At 42.4% G+C, this 27,783-nt stretch overlaps 1 protein-coding gene across 5 annotated transcripts; it reads left to right on the top strand.

Moving 5' to 3' along the window:
- Positions 1–4,258: 4,258 nt before the first annotated feature.
- Positions 4,259–26,757, top strand: LOC103473136 (transcription factor 7-like 1-A). Of its 5 annotated transcripts, none has more exons than XM_008423121.2 (13): positions 4,259–4,878; positions 4,968–5,223; positions 5,300–5,369; positions 7,947–8,083; positions 16,912–16,989; positions 18,698–18,815; positions 18,986–19,070; positions 19,949–20,023; positions 23,061–23,165; positions 23,899–24,064; positions 24,305–24,412; positions 24,498–24,546; positions 25,434–26,757. In XM_008423121.2, exons 2-13 carry the CDS (start codon positions 5,050–5,052, stop codon positions 25,925–25,927), a joined length of 1,659 nt encoding a protein of 552 aa, XP_008421343.1. In that variant the 5' UTR covers positions 4,259–4,878; positions 4,968–5,049; the 3' UTR covers positions 25,928–26,757. The 5 variants fall into 5 exon arrangements, with proteins under 5 accessions (XP_008421343.1, XP_008421342.1, XP_008421344.1 ...); XM_008423120.2 differs by having other exon boundaries at positions 4,977–5,223; XM_008423122.2 differs by having other exon boundaries at positions 4,259–4,822.
- The last annotated feature ends 1,026 nt before the right edge of the window (positions 26,758–27,783 follow it).

Raw genomic sequence — 27,783 nt, forward strand, 5'->3', positions numbered from 1 at the left:
CCCATCCTGTTTTACAGTTGTTCTGCTGCAGAGCTGCTGCTGTGGTTTGGTGCACCCAGTTTGGGTTCAGTTTTAGCCATTGGACAGATTACCCCAAACCTGACTCTGGAGTGAGATGTGCACAAGAGAACCTCAATGAACTGGGTCAGATTTCCTTTACAACATTGCAACAGATTGCTGGCTGTAAGCTCTCACTTCTCATGCTGGTTTTCAGAAGCTATGGAATCTTGAGGTGAACATAACTTTTTCACATTCAGCTAGAGCATTCTGGATTGATTTAATAATGTGGAGCTGAGGTTGTGTTTACAGCAAAATGAAAAGAAATAAGGAACATATCTAGTTACTGTTGTGAAGAAGAGCTTTTCTCTTTTGACCTGTGCAAAATCAAAATATGCACTGATGGTAAAATGGAGAATTGCATTTAGTATTGACCAAAGCTGGTAAAACATCCAAACAAACGACTGAAGGTATAGCAGATGGAGACTGCAAGGACCAACTCAGGCATGAACTCTTACCAGGGCTGTGGAAAAAAGACAAGCCGCTGGAAAAGTTGTAGAATTTACAGCCAAATTTTATAGCGATTTTTTGGACACTCAAAGACACTTATGGAGAAGTTCAGCTGATTCTAACAGGCTGTAAGAACCCCCCATCCCAGAATGTTTTTAAAATATGTTTTTGTGATTTGTTTTCTGTTCCTCCATGGCTGGATGTCAGAAATCCCTCCCAGTCCTGCCTATGTTGAATAAAAACATAGTTCCTTCACAAGTAAAAAGCAGTTTTATCAGTAGTAACTTCCTCTTACTTCATTTCCAATCTAATTGTTTCCACAGACAGTAGCTTCATTTGGAGTTTCTGCTACACCACCTCTTTACCCCAAACTCAGAAGTGTTCTTTGTTTTCCACTCAGCCAACAAGTATAAAATGCTAAGAGAGGGAGAATTGGCACATCTGGATTCATGACTACACCCCAGGTCTCCAGTTTCACTTCCACCATTAGGAGCAGGAAAAGGGGGTTATGGACCTGAGACCTGCGAACGTTCATGGTTGATTTAGAGGGTTCGGCTTGTGTAACGCCAGAATTCCATCTCATTCCTCACGGGTCTCTGCAGCCCTGTCTGACAGGCTGGAGGAAAAAAAACTTTGTGCACACTGAAACAACCATTGTGCTCCGGTGCTGCACACACACCAGCAGCTGTGTGTATCGGCAGGAGAGGATTATAAAAAGGCTTCAGTGTTTGGCAGAGCTCCAGTCTGTGAAGATCCGTTACCCCGGGAGAGACGGGGAAGAGGCATGGGGTGGCCGCTGCATGTCTGCTGCGTTACAAGCTCAGACAAGAGGCGACAGAGTGACCTCTTCATTTCAGACAAAAGGGGGGAAACTCTGTTTGGGCTGCGTGTTCAGATGGAGATAAAATTCCTGAATAGAAACCAGAAGGACCAAACAAATGTATAAAATAACAAGCAGAACAACATGACTGGTATCCATGACAACTCCAGAGGTTTTCAGCTCCATCATGTTCTGGTTCAAAACGCCCACTAAAAGGTTTGGAGGACTTCTGATCAGAGCTTTGCTTCCCTGGATATTGGCCTGTCGTCACCGTCAAATGTGAGCTCATCTGTGCACCAGGTGGCCCTCCACCCCCCACACCAACATCATTGTCATTTGTGCCCATCCTGTCTTCCTACCCTGGATAACAGTGGCTCAGCAAGTAGGAGTTCAGCCTGTAACCGGTGGGTTGCTGGTTCAAACGCCCCCTGTCCAACTCATTGCTGTGTTTTTACCTTGTCTGCTGGTGGTGGTCTGAGGGTCTTGTGGTGCTGCGTTGCCTCTGTCAGTGAGCCCCAGGGCAGCTGTGGCTACAGTGTAGCTCACTGCCATCAGTGTGAGAATGAATGATTGAATGTAGTGTGAAGTGCTTCAGAGTCGTCTGGATTAGATCAAGCATTCTACAAGTACATTATTTACCCACCTTTACATACTTCAAATAAGGAACTACCAAAAGTAAACAGTTACAAAAGATTACATCTATTTAAAACAGTCTTTCTAAGTCCTGATCCTCAGGGAACACTGCTCTAGAGGAATTCTAGTCAGAATTTTATTAAATGTAACATTTCTAATTATTTAGAGATTAAAGGAAGTGACATGTTTCATTGTTGGGAAATCTAGTTTTATAGATGTGCTAACAGTCATAATGAAATGTCTAGGTCAAGGGTGGACAACATCTAAACCATTCGGGACACCAACCAATATGAAGTGACTTTGAACACCACTTAGTTAGCCAATCAGCTGCTTGGGTCCCGTAAGTCTTTTGACTTTATACCAATATTTTTAAGCAAAGTATTGGAGCATAAATTAAGGTTAAATATACCCAGAACATCCTATTGTTTTCAGCTGCCAATTATGTTTTTTTTATAATGAAGATGTCCTGGTAGTACTTTAGACCAGTTTTAACCATATGCTTGTTATTTTTCAGAAAACACACATTTTTTGCATTTTACTTTATTTTTTATAGTAGTTTCAATTTCTAATTTCAACAGAAAAGGGGAAAAATAATCATTAACATCATACTGAATCTTAAAAAGCCCAGATTTTTAAGATCTTCTCATTTTAATAACAAAATGTAAACTATAACTGGCAGCAAACTGTGACCTCATTTCGAAATGTAATCTGTGAGAAGCCGAGCTGCACAAAGAGCAAACAGGAGAATGTTCAGGAAGAGAAGAGAGCTAACAAAGAAACACAGAGGGTGAGTTACGAGGTAATGCATCCTAATTGCCGCCAGGCTGCTCTCTGCATGGGGCCCCGATTGAATTGTGAGTGGGACCAGTAATGGCTATGTTTATGTGCTCTTTGTCCTGCAGCAGCACATATTTATGCATCTTGCTGCATGCTGCACCTCCTCAGCGAGGCAGCTCTCAGATATGGGCTGCAGGATGGGCTGATACGTCTCATTTTGATCAAAAAAGACAGCTGTGGAAAAATGTTAGTGAAAACTAAGAAGTAGTGCTGGAACTTTTTAAAATCTTTCCTTTGTAGACATAGAGCCTAGCGTCCCTACTACCAACCTCCAATAAGTCCTGGAGTTTGGAAATCTTCTTGAAAATTCCTAGTTCCATATTCTTGTAGAAAGTTTTCTACATATCTTTAGTAAAATGTCTATGCTGACTGAATGAGGGTTTAGCCTGAGTGAGGGAGCTCCAGCCTTGTGCCTGATGATGTAAAGGAAGTTGTGATTTGAAAATATTTTTTTCTTTTCACTTCCTGCCTTTCAGGAATTATGAACATACGCTCCCCTGCACCTCATGAATGGTCTCATTTGGCCATACTCTACAGTTAAACATAGCACTACATTTACCTTTATTTACATTTCCTACATATTTGTTCAGACATACAAAAGTTTAGTTGTAAATTAAAAACAATGTAAATGTTGTTAATCTTAGATCATATAATCTTAACATTAATCAGTTTTTAAAAATTTATTCTTCTCCCATTGTCTGCAGTAGATGAAATGAGTCATTTCCATGACAAAATACTTCAGGGGTGTTCGCAAACATAAATTATGAAAATTTTACAAATATCAATAACATGCAAAAGAAACATCACTGGTCCCAGTACTGAACCTTGGGAAACCCCATATTTAGCCTCTTTGAATACCAAAGTTTTTATTGAAATCTCCTGCAATTTTGTAGAAAGCACTTCACCAATATAGTGCAAGTATAATGCTACTCCTCTCCTACTATATCCTTGTTTTTCTTTTATCATATTTGAAAATCAACAACTTCTCTCAGATCAGATCTACCTAAAGCATATTCTGCATTATCTGTAGTTGTTATTGTCTTTACAAATTCCATGAGTGCAAAGTTGCCTATTCTTGTTCCTATTCAAAATCTGCTCTGTTCTCACAGAAAATTATTTTTCTGAACCAAAATATACGTATTTTATTTTATTTTTTATTTTTTTTGCAGTATTTGTTTTAGGAAACTTAAAGAAACAAGCCTGCATTTACTGTAGTGACCTGCGTCCTGCTTGGTGTTACTTCAAGCTACTTTCTTAGTGTTATACCCCACTATAGGTTAATGAGGCCGTAGTGTGTGCGCGTGAACATGCTGGCAACATGACACATTCATAGTCACGTAGGTCATAAGGTCAGAAAAATGTGTAACTGCTGCTTTAAACTCGAAATGACTTTTTTTTCCGATCTAAACTCCTCCTCTCCTCCTTTCTTTGCCTCCTTCGCAAACAAACAGTACCAACCTGTTGGCCCTGATGTGGGATCAGCTTAGTGATCTGTTCCTCAGCGCGTGGATCCTTCGCTGTGCTGCTCTCAGATCAGTGCCCCTCACCCCTACACTCTGTCCCTCCCCACGCGCGCTCTGATCCGACAGCAGCTCCACTCCGCAGCCTTTTCCTTCCACTTCCACTCCACTTCAGAGACGCCAACCAGGCTGGCTGTTCCCACGCCTCTGCACCCTTAGAACAAACAATCTGTACGGGAATAAACACGGATTAAATCACTGTTTTGGGGGATTATGCTTTTTCCAAATCGGACTACAGATGCGGGAATTTAATCAGAAGGAGCCTCGACTTTTTCCAGTAAAGTAACCGTGCAGCAGAAGTGGACGTAAACTTTTTTGGTCTGGGCTCGGTCTTATAATGTCAGGGCTTCTGTGTGTGTTATGAGTGGCTTTTATGATTTTTTCCCCCCATTTCTTATGAGAGCTGTGTTTTATATGGACGGTTTTCCAAGTGGAAAAGAGAGAGAGAGACTTCCACATCTCAGGAATTCGACGCCTTGAACTGAAGGGTCCGTGAACGCCGCAGGTAGCTAGCTAACTTGCTCGAGACTTTTAGGATTGTTTTAATATCTCCTGATAGAGGTGAGAAACATAATAGGCCTAATTGTACTCAAACGAAGGCTCTGGGCTGTTCGGCACACAGCTAACGTGAGCTAAATGCTCTGTGTGAGCTTTTCCAGGGTCGCATTTTGTTTAAACCAACTCGGGTCTAGTTCAGCCTCCACCATTAGCCTCCGCGGCTAACGTCCCAACATGCCGCAGCTGGGCAGAGACGGAGACGACCTGGGGGCTAACGATGAGTTGATCGCCTTCAAAGACGAGGGGGAACAGGAGGAGAAACCCAATGTGTCCTCTGAGCGGGACTTGGATGATGTCAAGTCGTCCCTAGTCAACGAGTCGGAGACCACCAACAGCTCCGACTCGGAGGTGAGTTGAGCAGAGGTCCGTGAATGCTTCCCACTGTGCTCCGGGTGTCTTTATGCTGCTGTGGCTCTGTGTGCAGGCAGACAGGCGCCCCAAGCCGCATCCAGATGTTGAGAGCAGGGCCAGGCACGGCCAGCTGTTTCAGGAAGGTAGGCAGCAGCATGGCATTCCGGACTATGGTGCTTCTAGTGGTAAAAATTATATGGGACTTCTTTATCAAAGCAATAGTTTATACAGTCTTAGATCAACAGTTATGAGCTGCAGTTTGAAATTTGAACTAAAACATTGAGGATGCTAACAATTATTTTGGTCATGAATTATTCTATCAATTATTGTGAGGATGAATAATTTAATTGGAAAAAACTGACCACATTCTGCAGATTTTTAATTGAACTATTTATTCCCATTTACATAAGATCAGACATACATTAAAATATGAAAATATGCAAATAATGCAATTCATTTTTAAATAACATAATAAACATGTTATTGACCAAAATGCAATAACAGCATTTCTTTAGTCAACATTTGATGGTTTGTAGCAAAGGATGCATCTGCAGCTAAAATATTCTTGTAGCATCAACTCAGGCCTTTCTGCTGGTCTGAACATCAATACAAAGTAGCACTGATATGGTGTTTATTTTTTTTATTAATAATTGGATAGCAAGAGGTGCTTAATAAAAGAATATTCTTTTTACAGAACTTGAAGGTAGGTCAAGCAAAAACTGTTACTTGAGGAGTTTTGGGTTGGACAGATGTATACAAGTTTTTTATCTTAAATGCAAACTATTTTTGTAAATGTTTGCTCTTGTTCATTCAGCAAATTGCTTTTTTATGAGTCTCTGTACTCAATTCAATTACTAAATTGATTGTCAATTGTTGCAATAATCAGTTATTCACAATTAATTCAATAAAATGTTTCAGCCCTGAAAAACAAATTTCTCTGCTCACGTCGTAGAACTTGAATATTTATACAGAAGTTCCACATTTGGGCCTGTGCTTCTGACAGATTATGGACATGGTTGGAGATGGACCAATCAGAACAGCAGATTGTTCCCTTATCAGCTCAGTGATCTTTGATATATTTATATATTTTTTGGTCAAATTTTATTTCTATTTCAAGGTTATCCCATACAGATGCAGCATCTCTTCTTCAAGGAAGTCCTTACAAAATCTAAAAGTAACATAAACATGAGTTTAAGAACTCCTGCTATCTTCAGTCTGTAAAGGCATCAGTTCATGGATGCACTTTTAAGTTCAGTAGAAATCGGATAAAACTTAGGGACATGCTTTGATAACTAAAGGTTCGCCATCTTGTAATTCCTGTGTTTTCTAACTTTGCAGCTCACTTTCTCTCTTGAGCTTTTCAGTCTTTAGAAACAAACTGGCCTGAGCAGTCAGGCTTCAGCGCAAACAGGAAATCAGCATCAGCTAGGAAAAGCCTGATTTGTGCATCTCTAGTTTACACTTTTCTATTCTTATTAGACTTATCCCCTGACATGTGTGACCATTGTACAATACAGAGGTAATGAAAATAGATTTTGCCTTGAGAATCTTTTTGTCATTTTATTCAGCCCTAAACCTTCTGGGCCATATTGAACCATCAACTCCTGCTGTTGCCACTCTCTAGACATTCTTCCAGAAGAAAGTGTGAATCTCCTGATCGATCCAGATGTAGACAGTCAAAGCTCTGGACCAAATGCAGAGATCCACAGCTCATAGGGGGAGTCTGTCCACGGGACAACTATGGGGTCTTCATGGAAGAGAGGCAAGGACAAAGCCATTGTTAAAAGAAAACCATATGAAGTCCCATTTGCAGTTACCAGAAGTCATGTTGGACACAGCAAACGGGAGCTTTGGTCAGACCAGACCTAAACTGAACTTTTAGGCCAAATTGCTAAACGTTACGTGTGGAGGAGAACTAACACCGCACATCACTCTGAACACACCATGCCCACTGTCAATTAAGGTGGTGGCGGCATCATGGTCTGCTGTTGCTTCTCTTCAGCAGGATCAGGGAAGATGGTCCAGATGGATGGAGCCAAATAAAGGAAAAAAAACCTGTCTTAGGGCTGGAGACTTTGGTGAAGGTTCAGCTTCCAACATGACGAACACCCTAAACTTAAAGCCAAGGTTACAATGGAATGATTTAACACAAAGCATAGTCATGTGTTAAAACGGCCCAGTCAAAGTCCAATCCTAAACCCAATCCAGAATCTGTGGCAAGATCTGAAAGCTGCTGTTCACAAGCGCTCTCACAATGCATCCAGTCTGACTGAGCTTGAGCTGTTTGGCAAAGAATGGGCAAAAATTTCAGATCAAAGCTGGTGGAGACAAACCCTAAAGACTAGCAGCTGCAATAGCAGCAGAACCTGGTTCCACAGAGGACTGACTCAGGGGGCTGGATACTTCCACACACTGCACTTTTTATTGTTTTTTATTTGTACGAAATGTTTTGAATTATAATTTTCTTTCTACTTCACAGTGGTAGACCACTTTGTGTTGATCTTTCACATGAAATCCCAATGAAAAAATATTTGTGGTTGTAATATGAGGAAAATATAGAAAAGTTTAAGAGGAATGAATACTTTTGCATGTCACTGTCTGTCCATCAGATATGGAATCAGTGTTTCTGGGTCTAGATTTAATAGAGACTCAGTTTCCCAGAAGCCCTGTTGAGTTATTGTAGCAGGTTCCCCCAGCTAAAGGCTGATGTTGTTCCTCAGGGCCCCGGAAGCAGCATGACACGGGCTTCTTCCAGCCGTCTCCATATGTTGGCTATCCCTTCTTTATGATCTCGGACTTTGGGAACCTCTGCAGCCCCTACCTCACTAATGGAGCTCTGGCCCCAACCGGCCGGACGGTAAGTCTGCACCAAACACTGATCGGCATCCTGATGGCTGACCATCAGGATGCCACACTGCTTCATTATGTCTCTTGTTTGGTTGTTTGTTTACTATTTGTAGACAAATTAAAAAAAAACAAAACATACATTTTCCTTTACAGTTCAGTTAAACACTTTATTCGTCCAAAGGGAAGTTAAAGGCTGCCATGACTCATAAAGGTTCTTCAAAGTGTCGCTGTGCAGGGACAGGATGTCTGCAGCAGGCAGTGTTACAACAACTCTGAAGAGACCTCTGATTGAAGACTGTCAGTCTGACGGCTATCATGACCTGCTACTAGTTCAATATCTGAGCAACAGAGACAATATTCCACAGTGACATGTTCTGGATGACAGTGGAAGCTCTTATTACATTTTTTCTTGATTGTTTACATACATTTTCTGAAAGGACCCCTCATACTCTCAGAACTCAACACACATATCAAAAACACAAACACACACAAGGAGCAAAGCCCTCCAATTCTCCTGCAAGATGAAACCTTACATTCAAAACAATGTTCTATCTTCTTAAAATGGACCTTACCAAGCTCTACCCAGAAACGCCCCTCAAAAGTCCCATGTGGCTGCATGTCTCACAAGCAGAGCCTCGCGGTGCTTAGCTTCTATGTGTAAACATGGCGTCTTTCATTTTGACTGACTCTCTGCAGAGTATTTCTGAGTCGATTAGTTTAGCATTTCTGCCGGATTTTCACAAAATATCAGCCACGACAATGGAGAAGGGAACCAACAAGTTCATGTCATCTTTTTTGGATGACATCAAGGTGTTTGAGCCACGCGATGCCTCCAACATTGTGCGTCGCAGCTAAATGCTACCGGTCGATGAGGAAAACAACAGATCCTCACACCCTCAGCATAAATATAGCTGTGGACAAGATGACTGACGCCTATTGTTCTTGCAAGGCTGGGTAAGTCGGACATTCATGGTTTAGAGGGTTTGAATGTGCCTAGCACGGTACTCGGTGCTAGCGTGGCTAACATGATTACAGTTTAGTAAAAAGCTTTTTCAGGTAAAATAAAATCTTTAATGTATGTCAGATACGGTACACATTGCATATTGATCTGTTCAGCTAACGTAAGACTGTAACAGACAGGCTTCAAGGTGAAGTTGATCGGGACTGCCATTATGCTGTACTTGGCTAAAAGGTTGTCATAATGGATGTGTTTATTATTGACTTTTTTTTTGCATTCACTAAAAACAAAGAAAGCAAAGCAATAATACTTACGCCAGCACACTCCTTTGTTCTTATTGATCCTACGACGGCTGAGTTGCAAATGCGGTCGTGCACAAGCATTAATCCAAGCCAGACATTCCGTTTCAGATTTTGGAAATTTGTGAATTTTAGTTCCACAAATACGATCAGGATACCTGACATCACCTGTACAGATACCCCACTGACGGTGGAGAACCATTCTTTTTCAAGTCCTGACGCAAAAACCTTGTCGGTCTGGTAGTCCACAATGTACATTAGCTTGTGTTTGTGAGACGGTCATGCACGTGATAGCTGCGCTGTGACGTAAAATGGGCATTAACCAATGAAACGCGGCTCCTGTCGTAAGGTCCATTGTATTTTGTTTTCAAATTCACACACAGAGCCTCATATGATTAGACATAAGCACCAGCTGAACACTGATGTTCTCGGTGTAAAACACTCCATTCATCATAATGACTCAGTGTTGCACTTACTGCACATGGTACATGCAAGTGTGTTGTAAAATATTTTAGAATATCGTTTATATATTCGAAATACACAAATACACAGTAAGAAATCTTATTTTTTCCACAAAAACAATTAACACATTGTACATCCCAACCAACACAAGGTTGCACATATAACAGTCTACATACAGAACAGAATAATTTACTGTAAACTATAAAAAGCAAACTATGCTGCCTCCTCTCTTCTGTTCGGGACTGACCACACAATGTTTCCCTGGACTAGCACTAAATATCTTGGTATGAAAAGCTTCTGCTGCATCTCCCATAGCTTGGAGAAGGGCTAGGTGTGTGTGTGACAGGTGTTTGGCCATGTGATGAATCTGTGCTCATAGTAGGGCAGTTAATTTAGGATTTTGAATGATGGTGTGTTCCTTGTGAAAACAAGAGATTTTCTTCATGAACTTGGTGCCAAATGCAGGAAATTGTGTGTAGTGTTTTGGAAAAAAGTGTGATTTGCAACTGCAGTTTCAGTGTAAAGTAGCAGAATTAGTTCAAGAGGTTGGTGCATGAGTTACATGTTGTCATTGTGTCTCAAGTACCACTATTTGTGTTTAAACAATCAAGAAAAACTGAGATAACCTTAAACCATGTGTGTGAACTTTGTTACGTTTTCACATTATATCCTCATGAAACACCTGAAGTTTGTGCAGGAAAGGAGCTGGAACATGAAGAAGTTTAAGCAGTTTGCAAGGTTCTGTCATGTGTGGATGTTCTGACATGGCTGTGAATTCCTCAGGGACCTGCTGGTTAAATCTTATCAGAAATCGACGACACTAAAGGGTCACTCAGGAAGCTGAAACCTGCAGTTGCTGCTTCATATTGCAGGGACATTATATTTTAGCAAATTGAGGCCCAGACACCACTGCCTGCAGGTCTGCTGTGTACAGTGTGTGTGCACGGTGTGTGTGTTTCTGACCTGCCTTGTAATGGTGGCGTGTTAGACAGGCCTGAACACAGCCTGCCTGCATGCCTGCATGCCTGCCTCCAGCAGGAATGAGCTCTGATTGCGTCTGATTCTCTGCTGCAGATTAGCTGCTGTAGCTGCCAGGTACCAGGCAGGATTTGCAGAGTGTTGCTCAATTTCCCGTCCCTACAGCGTTTTGGAGGATAAGCTTGGATTAGGGGCCGCTGTCTGATGGTTTAATACATCTCTGCTCTCAGCCATGTTTAAATGTTGCCTCTGTGGAAGTGGGACAAGTTTCAGGATGTTTAATGTGAAGTGTTACAGCAAAGGAAAGTTTGAGTTGATGACCTCAGGGGAAAAGCTTAACTGAAGTTGTCAACTCACAGCTAAAGCCACACATGACGCTGCAGCTGAAGCTTTTAGACTCAGAGCTTCAGGCTGTCTTTCTTTTTCCTTTGCGTGTTTGTTTTGGAAGTCTTGCCTCTACTTATTTAAGCCACACACACACGCACACACACACACTGCCTCTACTTATTTAAGCCACACACACACGCACACACACACACACACACACACACACAGGTTAAACACACAGCCCAGCTACCTCACACAAACACTTGCATTGCTCAGCTTTGTAGCAGCCATCCTTTCTCTTTCTGGCTCATTGTTGTCTGTCACAGAGTCTGAATGGTCCTTAAGCCCTCTGTGTATCCCAGTTGCTGCTTTATCGGCCTGGTTTCTTTAATTTTTCTTTTAATTTTGGGTGATACTTGCATGTGAACCAACCTTGCCCACTAATCTTGTCTACCACCACAAGGCTTTTTGAGGGCTGTGTGTAACAGCAGCCTGTCTGCTGTTGCCTACTTTGCTACTTTTTTCTATATCTAGTTTTACAGAAACAAATCTCTAAAGGCCAAAATCAGTCTGGCTTTTTAAATATTGGTGATCAGTCAGAAACCAGTGCATCCCTACTTTAATAACAGCGATCAGTCTGCTATCGAAGAAGTACTTGAACATGTCCTGAATATGTCTACATATTTGACGGAACATTCCTAAAGAAAAAGTCTTGAAAATGTTTTCTATTCATCTTTATTATTATGAACTGTATTTATATATCACTTCAATAAATTCTTTTTTTTATCGACTGTACATTTTCCTCTCCCTCTTTAACTATCATGGATGTATTACTAAGCTCAGTGTTATGCAGCCATGGGGGATATTTCCCCTCTGACAGCTAAACCAAAGGGATGGCTGATTTGCTGCGTGTCAGGACCAGGGCACCAAGCTGGTGGGCCAAGTCACATTCATGAACTTCAGCATGTCAGACAGCTTTGCTGCCTTGCAGGCTTTTGTGCCTTTTTTTTCTGTGTGTTGTGTGTCTGATTGAGGGAGTGTGTCTACTCCAGATGAGGTTTGATTACTAAATTAGTTGATTATTTCAGTAGTGGATTCATTGTTTCCACTACTGGCCTTCAGCTTGGCTGTTTTCTTGATTCTGGTGTTGGTGATGGACCTTCAGCGGGCCTCTGTGGGACGTGATGACACACTGTCACTATCATTCATTCACTGAGGCTGTTGTTTCCTCTGAAGGCTACATTCAGCCTCAGAACCAGAGTTGTTCTGCTGTTTATCAGACCTTCTCAGAGAGGAGTCGCTCTCTGCCTCCTCAGACTGTTGGGAGTGTTTATGGAGGATGAGGAGATGGACCGGCTATCTCAAGCAGAGTCTTTGTAAACAAACCTCTGCTGGTTGCTCGCTAGCTGAACTATAATACAGACTGTTTATTGTGCTGATGGGTGCAGGCAGGAAGCAGGAGGCGGCGTACAGAGACGACCTGTCTGCTCACTTCGCCCTCCTCCCATAACGCCCCCCCGTTTCCCCCACCTCCTCCCCACAGTGCCGCACGCCGCTGCAGCTCAGGGACTCATCCGACAGGAAAAGCCTCAACACTGAGGGACGTCTGCTCATGATCCAACCTGTAAACCTGCTCATCACTTAAAATGACGTCTCTTTAGAAAACATGCTGGTCACATGGTCGCAGGTGGGAAAACGGGCGATATTAGTCTTTATTCCAGATATTGTGGCTGAAAGATCATAAACAAAATAACAATAACAATAGAATGTGACCAGCAGCAAATGGCTTTGGACTCTCAGTGAAATGATTCCTCCTCATTTTTCCACTCTGACCCCTGTTTTATCTCAGGTCATTGCTGCCTGATGCACACTTCCTTGTTTATGTTGCTTCACCACAGTGATATGCGACTCGCACCATAGCTAACAATGTTCAGCTGTATGTCTGAATTATTTGACATCTGACCTGATCTATGAATCATTTTTTGTTGATAGTTTTTCAGTATTCTGCACAGAAAGTAGACGTGACCATTACAGCAGCATGATGGGCTGAGTAGTAGGGCTGCACCGATTATAGTTTTATGGCCAATCACCAATCTTTGAAAACCTGACCTGACCATTCCTCCAATTTTGGCCACTACTGATAGCCAAATACAAGATTACCTCGTATTTTGGGGACTGTAGCACAAATTGACAAAATCTGGCATATCAAAATCTCATGGTTTTTGAGCCATAAAAATTGAGATTATTCATCCATCTATTTATTTAATTGATTGTCACACACCCCAAGATATTTTAGGTTAACAAACATTGTTGAGGGTGAGGACTCTGTAAATCATTGCAGATCCAAAACATAACACAGGCCTATAGAACCCTCTATTATAACAAATGCAGTTTTTATTTGGGGGGCTGCAGATGGGGGTAATGGGAGGATTGACTAAATTTTAATTTTCTATTGACTGAGACGAACATTAAGCATTTGCTTTTTAGCCAAGTTGAACAAATCAGTTATACAGATTTGGGGGACCCAGGTCAGGATACACTATGCGCTTCTCTTGGAATGGAGAACAAACACAACTGATCCAGGGGCCACACTTTGGATACTCATCATTTAGGGCCACTTGGTGGAAATCCCAGACTCTCTCCTTCAGCCAGCTCCTCTTATGTTAGTGGTCGAACATCATCTCTAAATCTTTTCAACAGTGACACCTTCTCAGAGTTTTACAGAGTTATAGATTTGATATATATAATTTTTTGCTAAAAATGAGAGATTTTAAATCTGCAAGCATCTGTCCCACTCTGAGCCATGGTAAATTGTCTGTAGGTGTATATGGTCATGTGCATGTTTAGTTTGGTTGTATTTACCCAGAATGTCTTGTTCGTGTTCAGGTTCCAGAAGAGGTTGCTGCTTCCTGCTGATAAATCTGTGACTTTTTCTGTTTCTGACTCCAGAGACATTTTAGCCACTTTCTGCTCCTGTGTGTGTTTAGATGCTTCCTCTCTGACTTTGGTCTGTGATCTGGTGGCTCAATCCATCTTCAGGAAACACTCCATCATTAGTGTCTGACCTGATAGACTTGGTCGAGGAAATCATTCTGACACTAGAATCACAAATTCACTCCCCAAGGCAGATCATCAAGATTTTCCAGATTTTCCCCTGAACTCCTGTAGCCGTTCTCCGCTGGCCTCTCATTGGTCTGTTGTGGAGAACCTGAGCTGTTTGCCGCTCGTAAGCAGCAGTAATCCTAACAAGTTTCCCCTGAGCTCAGATCCTTACCCGAGGCTTAGTAATGGGCTCGTAGTGTGTGTGTGTTTGAGTGGAGCAGTGTTGTGGTGTTTCCAGCAGCTGGATCCAGTTAGCGCTGATCCTCAGCTTCCTCTGAGCACTGAAGCAGGGGCCGGGCCACAGACCGGCTGTGTGCAGGGGCCGGTCTTGTTGCTCTGGTGTGGGGGTGAGGGGGTCTCGCTCATTCATGCCTATATGTTTGTCTGATGTAGTTCCAGGAGTGATGAGACTAACATGGTTTGGTGTTATTGTTTCAAGTCCTGCTTCCTAGTCATTAGTGCAGAGATTTGAATTTGATGCTGCTGCCTCAACAGATGACTCGGGGAAAAGATGACGCTTTCAACAACAGACTTATCCTTGAAGGATCTTAGCTTCCTCAACAAGTCCAGTCTGTTGTCCAGATGAAAACAGAGCTATTTCTATTCCTCCACTTCTTCTCCCATGATGGAGTACTGTGCATTCTGGTCAGAGATAATGCTCTGATGGAAATCCTTACTTTTTAAAAAAATAATTCCATTATCTCTGCAATGTACTCTCTGTTTAATGGTTGCCTAGTGTTGAGGCGACTCCCGGAGATGATCCATACTAGTGGGCCATCCTGCTCAGTGTTTTAATTGTAATAATTTAACCAAAACATAACAGCACAACCCTGCCTCTTGCTCTTTTTTTTTATCTTGTTATTTGAGCTGATAACTCAAGTAGCTAAAATCTTCCTCTGTTACTTTCCAACCACGGTGAAAGCTGTAAAAGCATTTTCAGTATCATAAATCAAAAATCAATATCCCAAAATGTATAAATAGCTGAAAGTGTTGGGTTAGAGTCAGAAGGCCTCCTTGCCTTGCTTTGGTTTATCTTCTGTCAGTCAGGGTCAAAGGTCACAGTTGAGAGCCTGTAGGCGTCACTCACAGCTGAAGGAGCACCAAAGGGCCTTTCAGCAGACCCATCTCCACCCAGCAGCCTGTTCATCAGGACCATCAGCTCTGAGTTCTTATCTGCAGGCAGCTTCCTGCTGTGGAGGCTCAGCATCGATGAGGGGAGGTTGGGGGGGGCAGTGGGGAATGTAAACAAGTGACAAATGAAGAGGAGAGGAGGACACTTAACCACCTTATCTTGTGTTAGAATCCCAGAGCCAATATTTGCTCCTCTTGAGGCTGGTCATTTAAAGTTCCCATCATGCCTTCTGCCTCTGCTCCCCACAAGTTGTCACCTTCCTAAAGTCTGCTTACCTCTGTTACTGGGAAGCCTGACAGACCCTTCCCTTTATGAAGTGGAATAATAATATTCACATGGTTTAACAGATCTGAAAAGTGTGGCTTGCATATACCGATATCTGAGTCATAGTACCGGCCAACAAAGAAAGATGGTGATTAATTGACTTAAAATGTCTTTTAAACAAATTCACAAATTTACTGAATTAATTATTAATAAATTAATTTGATAACTCTGCACTAGTGCAGCTCACTTAAATGCATAAACATGTAAAAACAACTTTAATTTGTTCATTCAGTGCAGTTAGGAGAAGGACAGCCAATGTGAAGTAAATAATAAAGAAAACCTGTAACTTACAAAAACAACAGGTTGACTACTTTGGTCAAACATCTGAAAATAAACTAACAAATAATTCAAATGGTTCAGAAAGTATATTTAGGAATTCTAAATATAATATAAAATAAATAATAAAGCATAGTCACTCAGAGCACAAAGCATAGAATTAGACTGAATAGATCTGCCCTTATGTATTGGAGACATTGTCCCTGTCCCTGATGCCCACTTTCGAATTGATTTAGATACAGATGTTAATATGGGATCAGTGCATTTATGACCCTCTGCATGTTTTGGGAGTGTTGCTGCAGCTGTCCTGATAGAGACTGAAGGTTTTTCTATTTTTTCTTTTGTAAAGCTCAGTCAAAGTGGATGGAAAGCTACTGTGAGTGTCAATGGTTTAAGTACTGCCACATATTCTCAACTGGATTTAGGTCTAGACTTTGACTGTGCCGTTCTAACACGAGTAATTTTTTTGATCTAAGCCATTGTTTTCTAGTAGAGCTGCACCGACAGCAATTTCCTGGCTGATTACCGACATTTAAAAAGCCTGACCTGCTGATTCCGATTTTGACTTCCAATAATGACTTGTTTTTTTATATCTTTTTTTTTTTTTGTCTGAATGTTGCTAAATGTAGCAAGAAAGTTGCTGAGTTAGCAAAAGTGGAGCGACTGCAAACATGCAGACATGATCTGGTGGGCCAGTCTGTCACTCAAACTTCTCTCACAGCAGAGTAAAAGACGGCAGCAGCTGATCTATAGACCTGAGATCAGTAGATAAGATCAGCTTCACATGCAAGTATCTGCCGATCACTCATCTACCAACATTAAGGACATCGGTGCCAAATTATCGGCTGGCCAATTTATAATGGTGCACCCCAACTTTGTAGCTTTGTCGGTTAGCCAGCAATGGCTAAAATGGTCTGAATACAAAAGTGCACCACAACTTGACAATAAAACAGCTGATGGCAACTTCTGTCTCCCCGCAGTACCTGCCGTTTCAGTGGCCTCTCCTCGACATCCCAGGAAGAGCAGCTATCAGAGATTCTGCTGCTCCCACACACCTGGTAAGACTCTCCCTCTTTGCTACACACACAGCATGTTGGGTTTCCCACGTTTTTATGCTGCCGTAACAGTAGAGAGGATGTGGAATGTTCAACAAACATTATGCACAAATAAGGTGTTCACTTTATCATTTGCTTTAATCCAACATTGCAGTACTTCCTCTCTGCCTGAAGAAGGCAGTGGATCTCCTAACATGAACTGTTTATTTACCAATGAAGAGAAACAACTGAACTCTGTCAGCAAAAAATCTCATAGGTTCAGTGTAACATGACACTGAACAAATGAAAAATATTCAACTGTTTTTAATTTTTCCAATCATTTGGTATTTCTCTCTCAGACCGCAACCTAACTTCCTCTATTATTATTATTATTATTATCATCATCAACTTTTTTCATCCATCCATCTTCTATACACCCTTGTCCCTTAGTGGAGTTGGGAGGGTTGCTGGTGCCCATCTCCAGCTAACGTTCCGGGCAAGAGGTGGGGTTCACCCTGGACAGGTCGCCAGTCTGTCACAGGGCAACACAGAGACACACAACAATCCACACACACACACTCACCTAGGGACAATTTAGAGAAACCAATTAACCTGTCAGTCATGTTTTTGGACTGTGGAAGGAAGCGGGGATCGAACATAGAACCTTCTTGCTGCAAGGCAACAGCTCTACCTACTGCGCTACTGTGCAGCCAATTATTATTATTATTATTATTATTATTATTATTATAATTATAATAGTCACAGTTCTGATTAAGAGATTTTTTTCCCATCCAGACGTGTTTTTCTCTATTCCTCTCAGCTATTCCTTCTGATCTCTGCAGTTCACCAGAAACGTCCCACATCCAGCAGCGGCTCTTAAACCTCGTCCACATGCAAAACAATATTTCTCAATCAAGTTTAATTAAGAAAAAATTGAATTGATACTACTTTTTATGTCCTCTATTAAAAGCTAGTTTTTCTATCATTTGGTTGTTCAGATTGTTTGACAACGATGAAAAGATCAGCCCAGAATTTAGTCTGTTTTACAGTTTCACCTGTTTGACTGTAAACCAGGATAGAGGGCAGTTAGTTGACAGAATGATCCACATTCCTCATCAGTGAGCCACTTTGGTTCCTCGCTGCTTCATCCTATTTGATGAAGTTTAGAAAAGTTTCTTTTGTGAAAAAAGTTCACACAACATTTAATGTTTCAGTGAAGTCTGGATGTATAGTCAGAGCCAGGAGCGATGGGATTGGGATGTGATGAGCTTCACTGACACAAACTGCTTTAACAAGTTCATAATTCATAATCATTGTAATCTTCAGCCATTGTTTATGTTCAGAGAATTTAGTTTGACATGTGGAAGTGGCACAGGTCAGATTTTTTTGGGGTGAAAAGATCGGAATTGGACATTTCAGACTGCGGTGAAAAAACAGATTTGGGTCACACTCACCTGATGTGTGTGTGAATGTAACAACTAGACTAATAATTCCACACAGGTGGTTGTTCGACATTAAAAATTTGTTTTGTAGTTACTTCTACCGTGTCTGTCAGATGAAATCCGCTTGTGTTTACTGAAAGGAAATAAATGTGAAGCAGGTTTTCTGGGCTGCAGCTGTTTTACACTAGCAGCATTAACCTGATCAGTTCCAGATGACGCTGATGGATTGCTGTTGGTGTTTCAGCAACAACCCGCTGAAACGTGCTGAGCTTCCTCTGTCTCGTCTCCAGTCCAACAGCGTCCCTGTGGTGCAGCATCCCCACATGACCCGCCTGCGCCCCCTGCTGTCCTACAGTCCAGAGGCCTTCTCCCCTCAGAGGGCGTCTCCTGGCTTCTCTCCTGAGCCTGGTAAGCAGCTGCTGCCTACTTCCTGCATCCCTGCTGCCTACTTCCGGTTTCTTGCTTTCTTCTTCCTGCTTTCTCCTTCCTGCTTCCTACTTCCTGCTGCCAGCTGCCAGACACATCTGCACCAGGTCGTCTCTCCTCCGTGACTCTGATCTGTTCTTCTATTTGGGAAGCAGGAATGTCGAGGAGCCCTCACACTGCCTGTTATCCTGTGTCTCCTGGAGGAATGACTCCCATCCCACACCCACTGGGCTGGCTGTGAGTAACACACACGCACACGCACACACACACACACACACAGGCGTGATCCTGTCAGTGTTGACAATAAAGCATAGAATTGGACTGAATAGATCTGCCCTTATGGATCGAACACATCGTCACCAATACCCAATGTAGAATTTTTTTTTTTATATCGGAACTAATACAGATATTAATATTGTATTGGTACATCTCTATAAACACCATAAAAAGTTGAACTGAGTTTCTCTGTGCATGTGGCCCGTCCCTCACTGTATTGTTAGCGGAACGGAACAGAACCTGTGTGTGTTCAGCCTGACACAAATGTTAAATGCTCTCTCTGCCCGAATTAATGCATCACTGAGATTGGACGTAGTGAAGCTGGAGTCTGGCAACAGTATTGACACTGAAGAGCAGCGATCACATGGATATGATGTGTTCGCTTATCAGAAACACATAGGATTTTTGTCTTTCTGTTGCCTTTTGGATTCATCCCCAGTGTTTCTACAGTACCCCTGTTTCAGCTGTAGGGGGCTCCACCCCAACACATCCATCTTTATCTCCGTTACTAAGAATGTTGAATATCAACCCACTCTGCTAATTATAGAGGGATTTTAAAAGGCTTCTGGATACATTCAGTTCCTCCATTTAACTGCTGTTACGCTGCCATGTCTTTATCATCACATGCCATCCATACCAGCTTCCACATCCTGCTCCTCCACACCGTGGAGTTCTGTTTCCACTGGACTCGTTAAACCTGTCGGACATGCAGAGATTCCCCAGCAGAGTGTGTTCGTGCAAGCCAACACATCAACCTGCTGCTACCTTGAACTGTGACTCAGTAGTCTGCAGCTGGTTGAACTGTGTGCGTGCGTGTGTGTGTTTGTTTCTGTCTGCAGGCCGGGGCAGCCCATGTATCCCATTGCGGGGGGGTTCTCTCCTGCAGCTCTAGCCATGAATGCCTCCATGTCCAGGTATGAACTGTAAGCTTCTGAATGATGCTGGATTAATCTGTCCTCCTCCTCTTGGTTTGTTTCAGGTTTGTCTCAGTAAATCATGTCTGATTGAGATTAGAGCCGAGTTTCCAGCAGCTTTTACACAAAACCGGTACTTTATCTCTGCCATTTATCTAGCTGTTTACAATTCCACTAGATCCGATCCAGCAGATTAACTGGATCTGCTGTAGTGTTAAATGTCTGCCACTAGAGGGCAGTCACCATACATGTTGACAGTACAACATCCACATTGCTGCACAAAGGTCAAGTAATGTTTATTCTTTTTTATAAATCATTTTCTGAGAAATGACTACATATTTGGTGCATATCTACTTAGAACAGAGGCTGATCTTCAAAGATCTTATTTACCATAAGCACACAGTATGCACTGTACCTTTATTTTTATACTAATGTTGCTGGCAAAAATAAAAAAAGTTGATATTTATAATAACTGGCCCTTGGACTGAATTTTATAAGATCATTTTGTGTTAAAATGATTGAAAACCGTCCGATTGTTTCAGAGAGATCTAGATTCAAACTATCTCAGATGTCCACCTGCCGCATTTAATAAAGTTCCATTAAAAATAATAAAATTATTATAAGTATGCTGCTAATATAAGTTATGATGCCTGTATTTAATGCTACTTTTAAGATAAAAAGTAGTAGTCCAGGTCTGGTAACTGACCCCCCCACCATCCTCTGTGCAGTTTTCACCATCTGGGTGACGGTCCTTTTTGTCCTTTACTGTGCCGTTACCATAGCGCCCGGTCATACTGAGGCAGGAGTATGAGATGATGTGGGAGGTCTAGTCAGGAGCCTGGCAGTAGCATTTTGAACAAATTGCTGCTGGTCCAGGCACGTTCTGTTGAACATGTCTAGAGGGCATTACAGTAATCTAGATAAAAGCCAACAGAGCTCAGTTTAACAATATTTTTCAAATAACAGCAGCAGAACTAAACCAAAGATCTGACATGATTTCCAAGCTTAAAACCGGAGTCAAAAGTCATCCTAAGATTTTGCCAAAACACCAGGAGGCCCAATGATCCTGCTTTGTCTCTACAAATATAGTTATCAGTAGGAGGTATCTTTATAAGACGACTGTATAAAGACCAGAAGGGGGCAGAAACAACAATATTACCCTGTGTCCGGTCTACAATATGAGGACAGCTGGTCAGCTGCATCCCTAACATAATCAGTACAAAACATTTCAATACTATTGCTACAATAATAAACTGAATTCATGAATTTGTCAGATTTTCATGTCCAACTTCCTTCCTACTTCTGAACTGTGATTGTTCCTTCCTGTTTCGCATGATTGCACACATTTTGGGGTCAGTAAACTGACACCCACCTCTTAGTGTCAGTTAAGTACACTCTGCAGGAGGAAGCTTAATGAAACATGACCTGCAAACTGTGGGTAGGTTGAGCCTCCTCTATAGTAGAAGGTTCTGTCAGCCAGAGGTCGCGTTAACCGAATATTTTCCGTCTTTGACCGGTTGTTTTTCTTAAACGACGGGAAAATTTAAAGTTCATCTGTCATTTTGACAGGTTATAATGAAAACCCATGACTGGTTCACATGGGCAGACATTATAGACTTTACGCAAAGAGTTCATCGCAGAGGCAACTAAAATCAGTTAATAAAAAAATCATTTCTGAAAATCATCTCCTGGACTCTGAACTAAATGCGTCTTTCTGACCAGACATGACAGCGTGTTGAAGAGTTATGGACTGGACCCTTTGGCGCATGACTGGTTCAGCATTCCAAGCCTTTGATAGAAATGGCGCATTTAATTCAAGTCTCTAGTGCATACAGAGCAGAAAAAAACTAAAGAGAATGCAATGTTGTGTTAATCCATTTATGGTTTAAACAGAGGAACTGGCAGTTTATCTTGAGGAAATAAAGGTGTATTAATAACATTTAATTAGACCGTAACATGCGCAGTGCGCTGCAGAACCAATGTGGACGTGGCTCCGCCGCTGCAACGAATTAAACTTAACTCATCCTGTGGTTTCAATAAAAGGAGCCTTCTTTGTTCACATTACCCTCCCGCGCCCAGAAGGAGAGCGGCGTTCTGGAGGAGCCCGGCAGATGTAACGTCTGTCCGTTTCGGGGAAGCAAAACCACGCAAAAAGATCATTGTAAAAGCGCACATCTGGACCGCACCCAGGGTAAACACTTGCTGAGTTCAATTGATCGGTTTGGATCAAACTGATCCTGACTAGTGGACTTGCACAGATTTCTTTGTAGATGTGACCAGGAACAATTTGTGAGGCACTGTGTGTTCAGATCTCAGCAGGTGAAGTGACCGTAATTTAAGTGGAGTCTTTAATTTCATTCATTATAAGTTATTGGGGCCACAGTGATTTTTGTCACTACGGAGAAAAAGATGCGTTCATCTGCTTTATGTGTGATGGGATCTGGTTTCAGTTAAATTAGGTGAATATTAACTAAAACGCATAAAAATGCGCTTAAATAGCCGATGTTAATGTGACTATAGTTTGCTGGGTAAAAATGGTAAATGACCGCTTTTTTATTTTTAATTTTTAATACAATCGGTCAAGACGGAGAACAAAAAAGTCTAGCGCGACCTCTGCTGTCAGCCTGTGTTGCTGGACTCTACCTTCCCAGTGTTTCTGAGTGGAAGAATTTCCTGATAGATGAGTCATCATAAATCCTCAGTACGGCTGGCTTGTTTTGCTGTTAGGACACCATGATGACAACATCTCTAAGGCTTTTAAGAGGCAGTTTGCCGTAGCTCTGGGCCGGTCCGGTCATCAGGCTGAGTCACAGCTAATGAAAGGTTCTTGGTGTTCCAGGTCTGCTTCAGGACAGAACTGAACCATGACGTTCTGCTGGTCCTACTGGGTTCTAGTTGTGCTCATGTTTATTAATTAGTGAACAACCTTCTCAAATAACAAAATGCATTATTTAATGCTGTTATGATGATGTAGCTTTATCACTGTGTATTGGTGAGGTCAGCAGGGTTTGATGGAACGCTGAATGCTTCCTTGCAGTCTGGTGTCGAGTGGCTTCTCACCACGTTTGGTTCCGCCCCCCCAGACGTCTGTTCCTGCATCAGTGAAGCAGGAACCTGGAGCCGGTCACAGCCAGCAGCCTGGGTAACAACAACCACACTCTGTGCAATGTTGGGCTGGGCGGCAAATTAATTTGATCCATCTGTTGAATTTTCCGTTTTTGAAGATTTCATTTTTTTTTAGAAAATCTGGATGTTTCCACCAGCGCATTGATTAGATTTCCATCATTAAGAATGTCAGCTCACCCAAAGCGGCCATCTTGCTTAACATCTTGTTTGACGTGTTTTACAGCTTCTATTTATCTTGACTCTGAATTCAGGTCAACCCACAGAAGGAATGTTTAAAATTAAAACCAGTTTTAAAAATATTTTATAGTCTTTGCAGTTTCTTTTCAAACAGGCAGTCTTATGTAAAATTAACTTCTTGAGTTTTCCAACATGTTATAATGTTATTCCCTCATCAAAACACACTTGGGGTGTTGCCTTGGTTCTTTCATTCATGTTGGAAAAAATTCTCTAGTCTCCATGGCAACCATTCAGCTCTGCCTGGATGGATCTAGCTCTGCCTTTGAGGCTCAGCTCCTCTACAGAGCTGTAGTTTCTAAGATTCCACCTCACAGAGCAGCTCTTCACCTCAACTCCCCCACTCAGCTCCTTAAGACTAGCCACCATCAATTAGCAACCACCTGGTGGAACTGCCCATCTAGTGAGTTCATATGAGCTACTTCTCAGTGCAACGCTGTTAAAAACTTTCAAAGGTTTAAGAGGAGCCATGTTGTGATGACTTCCTGAAGGTGGAGTCCTCTGCTCCCCTGCAGGAAGCCCACCTCCGGCTCCGAGCATGACCAGGAAGAGGAGCGTAAGCCCCACATCAAGAAGCCGCTCAACGCCTTCATGCTCTACATGAGAGAAGAGAGACCCAAAGTTGTGGCTCAGTGCAAAGTGAAGGAGAGCGCCACCATCAACCAGATCCTGGGCCAGCGGGTCAGTCGCTTTGTTACTTGACATTATCCATAGCAAAAAAACGTCTTCAGGTATCCTGTACTGAATGTGGTCAGGTCATCAGGCTGAGTCACAGCCACACACACACACACGCACACCATTCAGGTGTGTGTGTGTGTGTGTGTGTGTGTGTGTGTGTGTGTGCGTGTGTGTGTGTGTGTGTGTGTGTGTGTGTGTGTGTGTGTGCTGAATTAATTACCCTTGGTTACCATGTGTTTGCAGTGGCATTCTCTGTCAAAAGATGAACAAGCCAAATATTATGATCTGGCTCGCAAAGAGAGACTGCTGCACTCAAAGCTGTACCCCAACTGGTCAGCCAGAGACAACTATGTGAGTAGACTGACTGACTGCTGAACAAACACCATCATTGTTGAGCACACACCATCACACCCTCACCTGGCTCATGTCTATGCAGGGGAAGAAGAAGAAGAGGAAGAGGGTGAAGAGTGAAACTCAGCTGGAAGGTGAGGTGACATGTTGCTAGGTTACTCAGTCATTGTATATTGTAGAACATGGCTCTAGTGATCAGATGTCTGTTTTTGAGTTTGTAAGTTGCTGTGTTCTACTGTAGACACAGGCAGATTAATTTGGATGTGAAACACCTCAGTTTTTTTTTTCTATGAAATGGTACAAAATCCAGTTAATTTTTTTCCCCAACTGGTTAAACTCAAGTCTGGCTGCTTTTAAATCTGAATCAAGCAACAATCAAGCAAAAAGATGAGGTTCTAAACCTGAGTCAGGGAGGCTCCTCATCCAGCACAGCTTCTGTTCTGTAAGCACCAAAGCAGAGCAGCAGCTGCAGACCTCTCACTTTCCCCAGACATTTATGGGTTTTGTGTTCATGTTAGTGACAGGATTTTGGCACCTCCATCACACAGAAACACATCTACCAGCTATGTACCGCCAATATGTGCTTGTTGTGACCAAGATGATAGAAAATTTATTTTCAGGTTCATCTGTAAAGCTACACTTGTGCTAAGCATCACCTACGGCAGCCCGATGTGTTCAATCTATCTGCATCAGTCTCCACTCCACCTGTATGCATACACCCACCAAAAAATCTGTTGCACTCCATTCATCACGTCAGTCATTATAAGGATGCTTATTGGTCCCCAGAAAACCAATAAAAACCTGAACATTATCATTAATCGCAGCAGACTGGAGTTCTGAACAGGACTGGTATGAATGATGCAGCCTCAACTCAAATTAAAGCAAGTTACTTCCTGTATCAGTCATCCAGTTATAAATGACTCATGGAGCTGCTGTAACCTGGATCTGACCTGCGGCTCCAGCTTCACCTCTCTCTCTTTCTCATACTCTGTGTGTGTGTTTGTGTCTCTATGTTCCGCAGTTGCTGCAGCAGCAGACGACTTCCCTCCACAGCTAAAGAAACCTCGAGAGGAGACTCCACACACACACACTCCGCTCACACAATCTTCACACACACGCCCTCACCTGACGCATACACACACAGTGTCTCATCTGACACACACCCAGCTGTCCCAGGCCAGCCCCGCCTCATCCCTGGACTCCCCGGCGACCCCCACCGCGGCGCTGGCCTCGCCCGCCGGCCCGGCTGCCACACACACAGAGCACACACACTCCTCCTACAGCCACAGTGGACACTGCTCCCCCTACGGCGAGCAGCTACAGCCGCTCTCCCTCACCACCAAGCCCCCCCGCACCACCCACTCTGTGAGCCGCAACGCCGTCACCCCAGGACCCTCCACCCCCTCCTCTACAGACACACCCACCTCTTCCCCCCCCACAGCCTCCTCCAGGAGCTCCCCTCAGCCACTGCCTCACTCCTTCTTCCTTCCCCCTCCCTCCTCCTCCCACCGATGATTCATCTCCTGTGAACAGCCAATCAGGTCAGAGCATCTGAAACATGAAACGTGCCTCTTTCTACATCCTGTAAATAAGCTATTTTTTATTTTTTTTTTACTTTTTATAGACTTGTCATATTTTATACCAGTATGAAAAGGACATATTTGGTCAATATTTGACTGCATCTAAAATCTGTATTTTTGATTATTTTTTTTGACTATTTCACTTTTTCTACTTTCTTACTAGGAAGAAACTGTTTTTATGTGAAGGTGAGGTTTGACACAAAAGTTTGTTTCAGAAAAGCTTTTTTTCCCTTTGTAGTTCTTCATGTTAAGCTCGTTGATGGTTCTTCATGTTAATAAATTCATACAGAATACAAACATGCTCTCATTATTTTGGCATTTAGCCAATAAAAAAATCTCCTCATATTGGTAGTCCTGACTGACTAAGAGAGGAAAGATGGCTTTGTGACGGTGGAGTCTATCAAAGCAAAACAGACTGGATGAACAACCATTGAGATATTAAAGCACAACGATGAGCTTCACACTTTTTGGATTGAGGAGGAAACTGGAGAACCCAAGAATCTACTGGTAGAGCATGCTAACTATGGACCTGAATCTAACTATGGACCTGAATCTAACTATGGAACTGAATCTTAAGTGTTAAACCCAAACTTCTGCTTCTTCTGCCACCAGCTTCAATTGCATTGCTCTATATAGCATCTGTAAAGATCTATGCAGACAACCTGTTGTCTATTTCCAGTCTGTTAATTAAATCAGGACGTGGTTAAGCCTGTCATTATAAGCAATAAATCAGTCATATGATTCATTAAAACGGGCTTAACAATTGTCATGTGCATGTTTCTTTGTTTTCTTTGTCTCTGCCAGAGAGACTGGATGACGAAGGTTTTTCTCTCCGGAGCGTCGGTCTCAACCCTACCCTATACGTTTCCTCAGTTTTGGGGGGAGTGAACTTTGACCTCCAATACTAGCCAGGTGCATGACCTCATACCAGGCTGTAGCCCAGTGAGGAGGAGCAGGCCAGACAAAAGCTGCTGTTTTTGTTGCTAGCTTGCACTTTTTGTTCACAAAAGTCTTGTCAGTTTTCCCCATCTCTGACTCCAAAGAGAAAAATCTGAGTGGCCTAGTAAAAGTCTAGACTTAAATTCAGTACATGTATTTTAGTATGATACTTACACACACACACGTATTCAAAAACCTTAAAACATTGCTATAAACAAAGTGGGCCAATGCATGGACAATTATCAAATTTGATGTCCAGAGTGGGACAACTAGTTTAGGAGGAGGAATGTTTCCCATAGAACCTGGTGGCTTTAGGCATTTTTATTTATTTGTTCATGTTAGCTTTATCCCAAAATTAACATTAGTTTAGCCTAACTTTAAGTGAGACAAATAAAGGAAAATCACAAGAGATCTGTAAGCAGTAAACACCTTTTCAAAGCACAGACCCATTTCCTGACAGACCATAAATGAATTCTTGTTTACAGGTTAAGGAGCGACTCATGCTGTTGTGTAAAATGCCTGGTGTTTCTTGTTTATCTGAGCACACTGAAGGAAAGAGACACTTGCGTAATTCAAACAACTCCGGAGTAGAGTCCACATAAGGAAGTAGGCGGAAATAAATGTGTGTTCACAGCTTTCCATTTGGCTCCAGACGAGAGCAGAGCCAGTTCAGATGGATGAAGCCGTGGTCGGGTGGAACGAGGCCAGGGACGTGTTTGATCAGGTGAAGCTTGAAATGAAGATCACTTCTTCCTCAGGAACCTAAAACCAAGACTTTTCCCTCAAAATAATATTTCCTGGAATCCTCCCAAAAAGTAAAAAATAAAGAATCAATCGGAGCTACAAAACAAT

The sequence above is a fragment of the Poecilia reticulata genome, linkage group LG12 (genome assembly GCF_000633615.1).
Source record: "Poecilia reticulata strain Guanapo linkage group LG12, Guppy_female_1.0+MT, whole genome shotgun sequence".
In the NCBI taxonomy this organism is placed as follows: Eukaryota; Metazoa; Chordata; class Actinopteri; order Cyprinodontiformes; family Poeciliidae; genus Poecilia; species Poecilia reticulata.

What these genes read in the sequence shown, in the direction of transcription:
- LOC103473136 (XM_008423121.2), top strand. Translation starts at nt 5,050, where the DNA reads ATGCCGCAGCTGGGCAGAGACGGAGACGACCTGGGGGCTAACGATGAG. An exon ending in TGGCTTCTCTCCTGAGCCTG is followed by an intron (nt 18,816 to 18,985) that starts GTAAGCAGCTGC and finishes CTATTTGGGAAG; the next exon opens with CAGGAATGTCGAGGAGCCCT. An exon ending in ATGAATGCCTCCATGTCCAG is followed by an intron (nt 20,024 to 23,060) that starts GTATGAACTGTA and finishes GCTTCCTTGCAG; the next exon opens with TCTGGTGTCGAGTGGCTTCT.